This window comes from Nerophis ophidion, linkage group LG08 (assembly GCF_033978795.1).
Source record: "Nerophis ophidion isolate RoL-2023_Sa linkage group LG08, RoL_Noph_v1.0, whole genome shotgun sequence".
Lineage (NCBI taxonomy): Eukaryota > Metazoa > Chordata > Actinopteri > Syngnathiformes > Syngnathidae > Nerophis > Nerophis ophidion.
Genome location: NC_084618.1, coordinates 23027666 through 23040859, shown reverse-complemented (window position 1 = coordinate 23040859; position 13194 = coordinate 23027666). Strand labels below are relative to the sequence as shown.

At 45.4% G+C, this 13194-nt stretch overlaps 1 protein-coding gene across 1 annotated transcript in view; it reads left to right on the top strand.

Moving 5' to 3' along the window:
• Positions 1 to 13194, top strand: part of LOC133557153 (collagen alpha-1(XI) chain-like) — a 110937-nt gene that overhangs the window by 37031 nt on the left and 60712 nt on the right. The window contains exons 13-25 of the mRNA XM_061907398.1: positions 827 to 919; positions 1007 to 1063; positions 1145 to 1198; positions 2548 to 2601; positions 2673 to 2726; positions 2803 to 2856; positions 5262 to 5315; positions 5487 to 5531; positions 5800 to 5853; positions 6041 to 6085; positions 7655 to 7708; positions 7791 to 7835; positions 7915 to 7968. Of these exons, the coding sequence (XP_061763382.1) occupies positions 827 to 919; positions 1007 to 1063; positions 1145 to 1198; positions 2548 to 2601; positions 2673 to 2726; positions 2803 to 2856; positions 5262 to 5315; positions 5487 to 5531; positions 5800 to 5853; positions 6041 to 6085; positions 7655 to 7708; positions 7791 to 7835; positions 7915 to 7968 (717 nt within the window). The remainder of the gene's footprint in view (positions 1 to 826; positions 920 to 1006; positions 1064 to 1144; positions 1199 to 2547; positions 2602 to 2672; positions 2727 to 2802; positions 2857 to 5261; positions 5316 to 5486; positions 5532 to 5799; positions 5854 to 6040; positions 6086 to 7654; positions 7709 to 7790; positions 7836 to 7914; positions 7969 to 13194) is intronic.

The following is a 13194-nucleotide window of genomic DNA, read 5'->3' as shown; positions in this document are numbered from 1 at the left end:
AATTATGATATAATGTGATTTTGATGACTACACCACCACCAAATTAAAGATGATTTGATGTCCTTCCAGGGATTTGTTAGAGCTCGACTGCGCATTTTAATGAGTCTCATTGACCACGTTAAGGTTTCACCCTTCGGTCTCATGTAACTTTGTCTGCTTGTTACTCTCGGGGAGCAGACCACTTTTGCAGATGGGAAAATTGTGGTTTTCGTAGCTTCGCCGGCTGGTGAGACGTTTCGTAATCCGCGTCTGGACAGGAACTCCATCATTCTTGCCCGAGAACCTGATCCGTTAGCTCCAAAAGTCCAGTGTGAAAAAGGGAAATGTAGCATCTGGCTTAGTCTTATTAGGCTTATTCTTTACATTTACAATGTTTTGGGTTGTTTGATGGTGATGATTTTTGAGGAATTCCTCTTGATGCGGAGACGCTGAAAGCATCACAGATGGGAAAGCTTGATTGTTGATTGGGCCACCGGCCAATCAAACCCAGATGCATTTGCACGGCTGCAAGAGCTTTGAAAAGATTTGGGTGGGTCAAAAAAGGCGTCCGTAAAAACTGCCTGTGTCGACTCTGACCAGAGTTAACTGTTCTGCTGTGTAGTAAAGAAAATGGAACATTGTGAGGCGTGGGAGTCACAGAGAAGCAAACATGGACGGGTGCAATACTCCCCTGTCACCACCAGGTGGCTGTAGCAGTTGGCAGCAGCCTTTTAGTGCCACTGTTTTAGCATTTACAGGCAAAAAGGAAAAAAAACAAGTTGAATATGCTGACTGGGAGCGATTTCAAATGGAATTAGAGCTATCTTGGATTTCCCGTCCCATTTAGTTCCGATTAAGTGCCGGAGGAGACTCTGGCCAGAAGGGACCTGCCGTGTCAGCTCAGGAGGCCCAGATGCAAGCCATCATGCAGCAGGCTCGGGTAAGGATCCAAAAGGAGACTTTTTTTTTTTTTTTCTAATCTCGCCCAAGTATATTTCTCTATATGTAATCTCTCTTTTGTGTGCAGTTGGCCATGCGTGGATCGACCGGTCCGATGGGTTTGACTGGCAGATCCGGCCCACTGGTGCGTATACATGGCGTCACGTTAAAGATAGAAGCATGGTGACGGAAAAGGTGGTCACTAATCAGTGTTTCCTCCATCCAGGGTCCTCCAGGTGTGCCAGGAATAAAGGGAGAGTCCGGAGAAGCGGGCCCTCAGGTACTTCAGGAACTCTTAACTTGACATTTAAAAAGAAAAACTTCCCTATAGTGCAGAGGTTCTTAACCTTTTTGACCTCAGGGGCCCACTCAAATACTAACAGCAAATTAGTAATCTATATAATAAATATAAGTACATAGTTTAACATGAATAAACCGTGTCAAATGATATAAAAGCACGTATTCATCACCGAAATTATTACCAAGGCTGATTACAAAAATAGTTGCTAATCAAATATACTGAAGTGAAGTGAATTATATTTATATAGCGTTTTTCTCTAGTAACTCAAAGCGCTTTTACAAAGTGAAACCCAATATCTAAGTTCCATTTAAACCAGTGTGGGTGGCACTGGGAGCTGGTGGGCAAAGTGCCTTGCCCAAGGACAAAACAGCAGGGACTAGGATGGCGGATGCGGGGATCGAACCAGGAACCCTCAAGTTGCTGGCACGGCAGCTCTACCAAACCGAGCTCTACTGGAAAAGAAGGGACTCATACAAACTGATGAAAAATAAACTTACATATACAATTTACGCAGTGGTATAATAAATGATAAATAAATAATAATTTATATGTTTTTTTAAGCAAACTGTCAATACCATTAGTCATATTTTTCGCCCTTAAGAAACTGCTCTATAGACTGCCTCTGTTTGTTTGATATTGTCATTACTGCCACACGTGGTGGAAAAGTGTATTACACCTGAGTGGACCACAGCTCGGAAACAGATTTATTTGGCTGACTACGGTTACGAAAAAACTGCAATAGCGTATGTTTTTTGTACGGGACGGCAAATCCTGTTTTTTTTTTATATTTGTAAACCGATTATAGTGACAATAGTGAAAACCCAAAATAGGAAGTTAAAGTTAAAGTACTGATAGTCACACACACACTAGGTGTGGCGAAATTAACCTCTGCATTTGACCCATCCCCTTGTTCCACCCCCCTGGGAGGTGAGGGGAGCAGTGAGCAGCATCGGTGGCCGCGCTCGGAAATCATTTTGGTGATTTAAACCCCCATTCCAACCCTTGATGCTGAGTGCCAAGCATGGAGATAATGGGTCCCATTTTTATAGTCTTTGGTATGAATCGGCCGGGGTTTGAACTCGCGACCGACCAATCTCAAGGCGGACACTCTAACCACAAGGCCACTGTTTTAGAGTCAGTCGTTCAGTGACCATCCAAAAGTGCCCAAGCAATGTTTTAAGTAACACTGGCCAATACTGAAAGTAAAAGAAAAAAAATGCGTAAATGCGATGGTTTGATAATTAAAAAATTTGAGTTTTAGTGACACATATTTCCCGGTCAGTTTTGGTCAATTTTAAAAGGGAACCCCCTTGTCTTTTTTCCTACAGGGTCCACGTGGACCAATGGGATCACATGGACCTTCCGGAAAGCCCGGCAGAAGGGTGGGTCCGACGTACAACCAAAAGACTACACGTATTGAAATTGTTCTGGTGTAAAACGCTTACCTTTACAGGGTCGCGCCGGAGCTGACGGTGCCAGAGGCATGCCGGGTCAGTCTGGACCAAAGGTATCTGGATCCCTTTTTTTGATGTTGTGTCTCCTTGCCACAGTCAGAAGTGCTGGAATATCTTCTTCTCTTTCAGGGAGATCGTGGGTTCGATGGTCTGGCTGGTCTTCCTGGTGAAAAAGGACACAGGGTGAGTCTTTGTTGTAAACCGGCTCTATACACAAACAAAGTTTAGTTGTACTTGCGCAATGACACTAAAGACCATACCATACAGCTTCACCCAGGTTCAAAACTTGGGTGACAAACATTTTTGCAGCAAATTCCTAAAAACACTAGAGTGCTAATGTTGTATAGAGGAACTTGGACCATTCTAAACACATTGGCAGATCCTTGCATTGATATCTTAACCTTGCTAGCACACTGGGGTCCAAACTTTATATAACTGAGGCATTCCTCCGGGCACCCCTTTAAGTCCTCTCCTTTTTGGGATTTTTTTTTCCACAATGCGATTTACAATATGTAACTAAGTTCTTGTTGAAGCTTGTTTACTTCCGCAGTCATTTGTTCAAATCCTCCAGTTATACTAGTGGAGTTCCTCAAGGCTCCGTTTTAGGTCCTCTCTTTTTCATCATTTGATATTTGCATTGACATGGTATCCTTGCCAGCAACTTTACATAGCGGTGGCATTCCTCAGGGCACCCTTTTAAGTCCTCTACATTGTTGCTGAAGCTTGTTTACTTCACATGCAGTCAGCAGTCATTTGTTCAACTTCTCCAGTAATACTAGTGGTGTTCCTCAGGGCTCCGTTTTAGGTCCTCTCTTTTTCATAATTTGGTCCCACTGCTGGCCGGTGATTTCAGTTCAGAAAAACCTAGAACCTACAAACTTGGACCTCTGTGAACACATTTGCAGATCTTTGCATTGACATGTTATCATGTGGCATTCCTCAGGGCACACCTTTATGTCCTCTACATTGTTGATGAAGCTTGTTTACTTCACATGCAGTCAGCAGTCATCTGTTCAACTTCTCCAGTAATACTAGGGTGTTCGTCAAAGGCTCCGCTTTAAGTCCTCTCTTTTTCATAATTTGGTCTATTCCACTGCTGGCCGGGGATTTCAGTTCAGAAAAACCTAGAACCTACAAACTTGGACCTCAGTAAACACGTTTGCAGATCTTTGCATTGACATGTTATCATTTGGCATTCCTCAGGGCACACCTTTAAGTCCTCTACGTTGTTGCTGAAGCTTGTTTACGTCAGGTACAGCAAGTAGTCGTTTGTTCAACTTAATTAGTTACACTAGTGGTGTCCCTCAAGGCTCCGTTTTAGGTCCTCTCTTTTTCATCATTTGGTATATTGCACTGCTGGCCGGTGATTTCAGTTCAGAAAAACCTAGAAACTTGGACCTCTGTGAACACATTTGCAGATCTTTGCTTTTACATGTTATCCTGTGGCATTCCTCAGGGCACCCATTTAAGTCCTCTACGTTGTTACTGAAGCTTGTTTACGTCAGCTACAGCAAATAGTCGTTTGTTCAACTTAATTAGTAACACTAGTGGTGTCCCTCAAGGCTCCGTTTTAGGTCCTCTCTTTTTCATCATTTGGTATATTCCACTGCTGGCCGGTGATTTCAGTTCAGAAAAACCTAGAAACTTGGACCTCTGTGAACACATTTGCAGATCTTTGCTTTTACCTGTTATCCTGTGGCATTCCTCAGGGCACCCATTTAAGTCCTCTACGTTGTTGCTGAAGCTTGTTTACGTCAGCTACAGCAAGTAGTTGTTTGTTCAACTTAATTAGTTACACTGGTGGTGTCCCTCAAGGCTCCGTTTTAGGTCCTCTCTTTTTCATCATTTGGTATATTCCCCTGCTGGCCGGTGATTTTAGTTCAGAAAAACCTACAAACTTGGACCTCTGTGAACACATTTGCAGATCTTTGCTTTTACATGTTATCATGTGGCATTCCTCAGGGCACACCTTTAAGTCCTCTACGTTGTTGCTGAAGCTTGTTTACTTCAGGTACAGCCAGTAGTCATTTGTTCAACTTAATTAGTTACACGAGTGGTGTCCCTCAAGGCTCTGTTGTAGGTCCTCACTTTTTCATCGTTTGGTCTATTCCACTGCTGGCCGGTGATTTCAGTTCAGAAAAACCTCAACAATCGGACCACCGTAAATACATTTGCAGATCTTGGCATTGACATGGTATCCTTGCGAGCAACTTTACATAACTGTGGCATTCCTCAGGGCACCTCTTTAAGTCCTCTACGTTGTTGCTGAAGCTTGTTTCCTAAAGACACAGTCAGTAGTCGTTTGTTCAACTTAATTAGTTATACTAGTGGTGTTCCTCAAGGTTCCGTTTTAGCTCCTCTCTTTTTTTCATTATTGTGGCTATCAAACGGGTGGTGCTCCTGTAACTGACAAATTCAACCGATCAAAATCAAATGTCTACTCTATTTTCCGGGATAAACTTAATAGTGAAGTGAGGAGTCCGGCGTCCCGGTCCTTGGCTTTCTGGAAATGTGGCCTCCCCAAAACTATTTAGTAGGATCTCCCTGGTGTATTTAAGTGAAGTAAAGTCAATGTGTGTTGTTTCCAGGGTGAAGCAGGCCCCCATGGACCACCTGGTTCTCCCGGCGAGGATGGAGAGAGGGTAAGATGTTGTCAAAGCGTAAACGCATCTCCCCTCATTCGGCGCCTTTTAATGTTTTTAATCGAGGCGCCTCTAATCTCATCATTACCTTCCCCTTACCTCACTTGCTCCCGCCCCAGCCCCCATTTTTTATTATCTCTCCACTCCGTGACCCTCTTCTCTCTTTTCCAGGGAGATGACGGCGACATCGGACCAAGGGGACTTCCCGGTGAACCCGTGAGTGTTTTGTAGACAGCCTATCATGCACTATCACAGGCAAGGAAGGAATAGCCACTGTTATTAATTTTGCCCAGCAGGGTGTGCTCCCCTGGTTCGATAGCTAGAAACGTCTCCTTTTAGGAGGCGGTAAATCTAATCTAAGAGCACCCTCGAAAGACAATTGGGAGGACAGAAGTTAAATTGATAAAGTCTAAATTTAGCCAAAGGTGTTTAAAAATTCATGTCATTTTGTTCTCAATTTGATTTTTCCAACCTTTATCCTCAGGGCCCTCGTGGCTTGCTGGGACCTAAAGGACCCCAGGGACCTCCCGGACCTCCTGTGAGTTAACCCAAAACACACACACACATCATATTTGCCTGAAAGCTTGTTAATAACCACACAAGAAGAATACTTCCTGTGACATTTATGGACGTGTATGGACAGGCAGGAAGATTTAATGTTCCTGCATGGCAGTTTAGAAATGTAATAAGCAGACACTTAACGTGGAATTAAATGTCCCCCGCAGGGCGTCACTGGAGCGGATGGCCACTCTGGACCCAAAGGCAACATCGTAAGTGCTCGACGTCAACATTTAAAACATTAACTTTGAATCAATTTCCCAAAGGACTGCGCTCCGATGAAAGGCGAGTTTCAAAAGCCAAGGTCTTTGTAGAGCAAATTAAATGACAAATTAACACTTTCTCACTGTAATTACTTTTACTAGAGTGGGTCCCTCACTTAAAGTCCGAAAGAGATGATCTAATATTACCTTTGATTGATTGATTGAAAAATGTATTTGTAGATTGCACAGTTCAGTACATATTCCGTACAATTGACCACTAAATGGTAACACCCGAATAAGTTTTTTAACTTGTTTAAGTCGGGGTCCACGTTAATCAATTCATGCTCACAGATGCTACCTGATGGTTGTTTGAGCACACTAGAGGCAGTCCTGGATTCATTTACCAACCCCCCCCCCACTCCAAATGCTTCAGTCACACGCAGGATTCTCACAGGAATGAGGCAAAAATGTATCAATTTACTGAAGCTAGAACCTGCTCATTTAATTATTTAAATAATGTTACTTTCTTGAATTAATTTACTGTAAATGGTAAATGACACACAATGTTTTTTTCTATGATACAAAAATTAAACAACAGGGAAAAAAGTAGAAAGGAAACATTTTGACGTCTTTGCTGCCCGTTTGTGGCGCAAACTAGTCGGGCCTGAATCACTTGCGGCCTCTTCTGGCAGCTGCCATGTACTGCAGTCATTGCGGCGACATTGCCTCAAGATGTGACGACAGCTCGGGATGTGTGCCTATTACATTTGAACTGATACAATACCAATTCCCGGTATGAACTTTAGGTACATTTGTGTGTGTTTATGTGGTAATAAATGTTAATTTGTTTAATGATAAAATATAAAAAACATATCTAAGATTGATCCGTGAGCTGATTATGATAACTGTGCTGCCCAGGTGTTATATTTGGTTTTCTTACTCAGCTTGTCCCAGGTGTGTTGCCACAGTCAGGAAGTAGTCTTTGCCATTACGTTGAATGTGCCAGGCTTGTCTTTTGTTGAGTCCTACAAAGTGTTTATATTGTAAATATTGTACTTGTTACACAACACCTATTTAATTGTCATGTACATATTAGTTGTAGTTTTCATTAGCAAATATGGAGGTGTTTAAAATCGCCAAGTAAAGTCACTAATGCTAATCATTAGCATTAGCTAACCCATTTTAAAAACTGGAGCCTTTTTTTGAGCACTTTTTATCAGGCATGCTCGCTTTGCTGGCATGGAAAATTGCAACATTACACAGAGGCAGTCGATTAAAATACGCCTGTTTCCTCCCCGTGTGCTTGAACCAGTGCCGGGTCTGCACCCGCAGGTGGCAACAAAGATATCAAAATATGATACCGTTTAATTTTATGTAAATCTGTACCCGATAGTACTGATACAATTTGGTCAGTATCTATACAAGTACCAAATTCGGTACTCATCTCTCATGACAAGCGCTGTACAAATCCAGGGCCGAATCGTATTGTTCCTTTCAGCTAAATTGGAAATAGAAACCATTAAGAAATAATCACGTTTCCCAACATTCCTTCTTGACATCTTTGTTTCCACCCAAAAGGGACCTCAAGGAGAACCAGGACCACCAGGCCAGCAAGGAAACCCCGGTGCTCAGGTTAGCAGCTCATCTAAACGTTTACACGGTTGCATTCATTCAAAAAGGGACAAAATGGATAGTTGATCAATTTTCTCTGCAGGGACTTCCTGGACCCCAAGGAGCCATTGGTGGACCCGGAGAGAAGGTGAGGCCTACACACTTGATGTCCGAGGACACTTGTAGTCCTGACAGTGTGATGATGATCTCTTCTCACTTTGATCCAGGGCCCCAATGGTAAGCCTGGTCTGCCAGGAATGCCAGGAGCTGACGGACCCCCGGTAAGTCCACTAACTCTTGGAACTAACACTTGGTCAAATTGATGCGGTTTTTATGTTACGCAATAAGAAACGATACGGCCTATTAGGATTTCTCATGCTTTTCACATCCGGACATTAGTTTTCCACCATCATTAGTCATGTTGAGAGTCCGGCAAGGTCCAAATAGGTCCTAATTTCACATGAAAGGTTCTGGAAAAGTCAGAAAAGTACGAAAATTGGCCCCACACCCGTAGTGTTTGGGCATATTTGGGACCAATTTTGGCCAAGCCATGGGACATTTAGGGATAATCCTAGTTGGAGGAACCCTGTTACCTTAAGGAGTGAGAGGGCCCTTTTGGAGGAAACCTGGCCACTTTTAGGAGTGAGAGGGCCCTTTTAGAGGAACCTTGGCACCTTTAGGAGTGAGAGGGCCCTTTTGGAGGAACCCTGTCACCTTTAGGAGTGAGATGGCCCTTTTGGAGGAACCTTAGGAGTGAGAGGGCCCTTTTGGAGGAACCCTGTCACCTTTAGGAGTGAGAGGGCCCTTTTGGAGGAACCCTGTCACCTTTAGGAGTGACAGAGCCTTTTTGGGGGAGCCCTGGCCCCTATAGGAGTGAGATGGCCCTTTTGGAGGAACCCTGTCACCTTTAAGAGTGACAGAGCCCTTTTGGAGGAACCCTGTCACCTTTAGGAGTGTCAGAACCCTTTTGGGGGAACCCTGGGCCCTTTAAGAGTGAGAGGGCCCTTTTGGAGGAACCCTGTCACCTTAGGAGTGAGAGGGCCCTTTTGGGGGAACCCTGTCAACTTTAGGAGTGCCAGAACCCTTTTGGGGGAACCCTGGCCCCTTTAATAGTGAGAGGGCCCTTTTGGAGGAACCTTAGGAGTGAGAGGGCCCTTTTGGAGGAACCCTGTCACCTTTAGGAGTGAGAGGGCCCTTTTGGAGGAACCTTAGGAGTGAGAGGGCCCTTTTGGAGGAACCCTGTCACCTTTAGGAGTGAGAGGGCCCTTTTGGAGGAACCTTAGGAGTGAGAGGGCCCTTTTGGAGGAACCCTGTCACCTTTAGGAGTGAGAGGGCCCTTTTGGAGGAACCTTGTCACCTTTAGGAGTGACAGAGCCTTTTTGGGGGAGCCCTGGCCCCTATAGGAGTGAGATGGCCCTTTTGGAGGAACCCTGTCACCTTTAAGAGCGACAGAGCCCTTTTGGAGGAACCCTGTCACCTTTAGGAGTGTCAGAACCCTTTTGGGGGGACTCTGGGCCCTTTAAGAGTGAGAGGGCCCTTTTGGAGGAACCCTGTAACCTTTAGGAGTGAGAGGGTCCTTTTGGAGGAACCCTGTCACCTTTAGGAGTGAGAGGGCTCTTTTGGAGGAACCTTGGCACCTTTAGGAGTGAGAGGACCCTTTTGGGGGGAACCCTGTCAACTTTAGGAGTGCCAGAACCCTTTTGGGGGAACCCTGGCCCCTTTATTAGTGAGAGGGCCCTTTTGGGGGAACCCAGGCCCCTTTAGGAGTGAGATGGCCCTTTTGGAGGAACCCTGTCACCCTTAGGAGTGAGAGGGCACATATGGAGGATCCCTGGCCCCTTTAAGAGTGAGAGGGCCCTATTGGGGGAACCCTGTCACTGTTAGGAGTGACAGAACCTTTTTGGGGGAGCCCTGGCCCCTTTAGGAGTGAGATGTCCCTTTTGGAGGAACCCTGTCACCTTTAAGAGTGACAGAGCCCTTTTGGGGGAACCCTGGCGCCTTTAGGAGTGAGATGGCCCTTTTGGGCGAACCCTGTCACCTTTAGGAATGAGAGGGCCCTTTTGGAGGAACCCTGTCACCTTAGGAGTGAGAGGGCCCTTTTGGAGGAACCCTGTCACCTTTAAGCGTGACAGATCCCTTTTGGGGGAACCCTGGCGCCTTTAGGAGTGAGATGGCCCTTTTGGGCGAACCCTGTCACCTTTAGGAGTGAGAGGGCTCTTTTGGAGGAACCCTGGCCCCTTTAGGAGTGAGAGGGCCTTTTTGGAGGAACCCTGGCCCCTTTAGGAGTGAGAGGGCCTTTTTGGAGGAACCTTGGCACCTTTAGGAGTGAGAGGGCCCTTTTGGGGGAACCCTGTCAAATTTAGGAGTGCCAGAACCCTTTTGGGGGAACCCTGGCCCCTTTAATAGTGAGAGGGCCCTTTTGTGGGAACCCTTGCCCCTTTAGGAGTGAGATGGCCCTTTTGGAGGAACCCTGTCACCCTTAGGAGTGAGAGGGCCCATATGGAGGATCCCTGGCCCCTTTAAGAGTGAGAGGGCCCTTTTGGGGGAATCCTGTCAAATTTAGGAGTGCCAGAACCCTTTTGGGGGAACCCTGGCCCCTTTAATAGTGAGAGGGCCCTTTTGGGGGAACCCTGGCCCCTTTAGGAGTGAGATGGCCGTTTTGGAGGAACCCTGTCACCCTTAGGAGTGAGAGGGCCCATATGGAGGATCCCTGGCCCCTTTAAGAGTGAGAGGGCCCTTTTGGTGGAACCCTGTCACCTTTAGGAGTGACAGAGCCTTTTTGGGGGAGCCATGGCCCCTTTAGGAGTGAGATGGCCCTTTTGGAGGAACCCTGTTACCTTTAAGAGTGACAGAGCCCTTTTGGGGGAACCCTGGAGCCTTTAGGAGTGAGATGGCCCTTTTGGACGAACCCTGTCACCTTTAGGAGTGAGATGGCCCTTTTGGAGGAACCCTGGCCCCTTTAGGAGTGAGATGGCCCTTTTGGAGGAACCCTGTCACCCTTAGGAGTGAGAGGGCCCATATGGAGGATCCCTGGCCCCATTTAAGAGTGAGAGGGCCCTTTTGGGGGAACCCTGTCACCTTTACGAGTGACAGAGCCTTTTTGGGGGAGCCATGGCCCCTTTAGGGGTGAGATGGCCCTTTTGGAGGAACCCTGTCACCTTTAAGAGTGACAGAGCCCTTTTGGGGGAACCCTGGCGCCTTTAGGAGTGAGATGGCCCTTTTGGACGAACCCTGTCACCTTTAGGAGTGAGATGGCCCTTTTGGAGGAACTCTGTTACCTTTAGGAGTGAGAGGGCCCTTTTGGAGGAACCCTGGCCCCTTTAGGAGTGAGAGGGCCCTTTTGGAGGAACCCTGGCCCCTTTAGGAGTGAGAGGGCCCTTTTGGAGGAACCCTGGCCCCTTTAGGAGTGAGAGGGCCCTTTTGGAGGAACCCTGTCACCTTCAGGAGTGAGAGGACCCTTTTGGAGGAACTCTGTCTCCTTTAGGAGTGAGAGGGCCATTTTGGCGGAACCCTGGCCCCTTTAGGAGTGAGAGGGCCCTCTTGGAAGAACCCAGGCTACTTTAGGAGTAAGATCGTCTTGAATCGAGAATCAATTCTGAATCGAATCGTCACCCCGGGAATAATACGCTCGATAGGTGCCCAAAGATTCACAGTCCTCGTGAAAATATTAGATTTATAGTCAATAAGTGCTACATTTACCACAGTCAGACCCGGAACCAATTAACCGCAAAAATCAAGGGTTGACTAATTGACGCCTTTTTCCTGGAGTTCCATGTGTTCATAATTTAGTAGCCACTAAGGTTGTACGGTATACTGGTACAGGTGCAGCATTGCTGTACTAATGATTCAAAAACAGAACTATACTCTGTTTGAAAAGTACCGGTCCCTGGGCATGATGCCGCAAAAGAGCATGTTCGGCAGCACACAATCATGGAGTACTTACAAGCAGACACTTTGTGTAGACAGAAAAGGGAGAACGAACGTATTTTGGCTTAAAAACTAAAGATAAAGTTGAAGTTATTACACAAAAACGCCTTCACGGAGAGGTGCTTTAAGACATAGCTGGCTTGCTAGCGGCGATTGTCCATCCGCAGTCGGCAGTGCTTTAGCTACTTTTATATCACTAATCCTCACCTCCATGGCGACAAATAAAGTGAGTTTCTTACAACTATCACCCCTGTAGGACGAGGAATAGCTAAACATGCTTCACTACACACTGTAGGAGGATACTATAGCTAACCGCTAACAGCAAGCTTGCTTTTAAACAAATGCCCATGGGTGGATCGACACCTGACATCCACTGTAATGATACCAAGTCCAACAGCGTATCTAGTTGATACTACTAATATTCTTTCCTTTTTAAAAAAATTCATATTATGTTTATAAACTCAGGAAATATGTCCCTGGACACATGAGGACTTTGAATATGACCAATGTACGATCCTGTAACTACTTGGTATCGGATTGATACCTAAATTTGTGGTATCCAAACAACAGAAAAATAAGTGATTATTACATTTTAACAAAAGTGTAGATAGAACATGTTGAAACAGAAAGTAAGCATATATTAACAGTAATTTAACAAGTACATTAAAGGCCTACAGAAATGAGATTTTCTTATTTAAACGGGGCTAGCAGGTCCATTCTTCGTGTCATACTTGATAATATTGCCATATTTTTTGCTGAAAGGATTTAGTAGAGAACATCGACGATAAAGTTTGCAACTTTTGGTCGCTAATAAAAAAGCCTTGCCTGTACCGGAAGTAGCAGACGATGTGCGCGTGACGTCACAAGTTGTGGAGCTCCTCACATCCTCACATTGTTTATAATCATAGCCAGCAGCAGCTAGAGCTATTCGGACCGAGAAAGTGACAATTTCCCCATTAATTTGAGTGAAAATGAAATATTCGTGGATGAGGAAATTTAGAGTGAAGGGCTAGAAGGAAAAAAAAGGCGATTGCAGTGGGAGCAATTCAGATTGTTATTAGACACATTTACTAGGATAATTCAGGAAAATCCCTCATCTGCCTATTGTGTTACTAGTGTTTTAGTGAGATTAAATAGTACCTAAAAGTCGGAGAGGTGTGGCCACGGGTGTGTTAACGCCAGAGTCTCTGATGGAAGTCAGGGCAGCTGCAGGAGGACGGAAGCTCCTCTGTCTCTGGTAAGAGGCGACTTATTACCACAATTTTCTCACCAAAAATTGCCGGTTTACATGTAGTCGGGATCCATGTTCGCTTGACCGCTCTGATCCATAGTAAAGCTTCATCTTCGGGAATTTTAAACAAGGAAACACCGGCTGTGTTTTTGTGGCTAAAGGCTAAAAGCTTGCCACCTCCATCTTTCTACTTTGACTTCTCCATTATTAATTGAACAAATTGCAAAAGATTCAGCAACACAGATGTCCAGAATACTGTGTAATTATGCGATTAAAGCAGACTACTTATAGCTTGGATCGGGCTGGAAAATAATGTCCGTTACAACCCGAGACGTCAAACGCAGCGCGT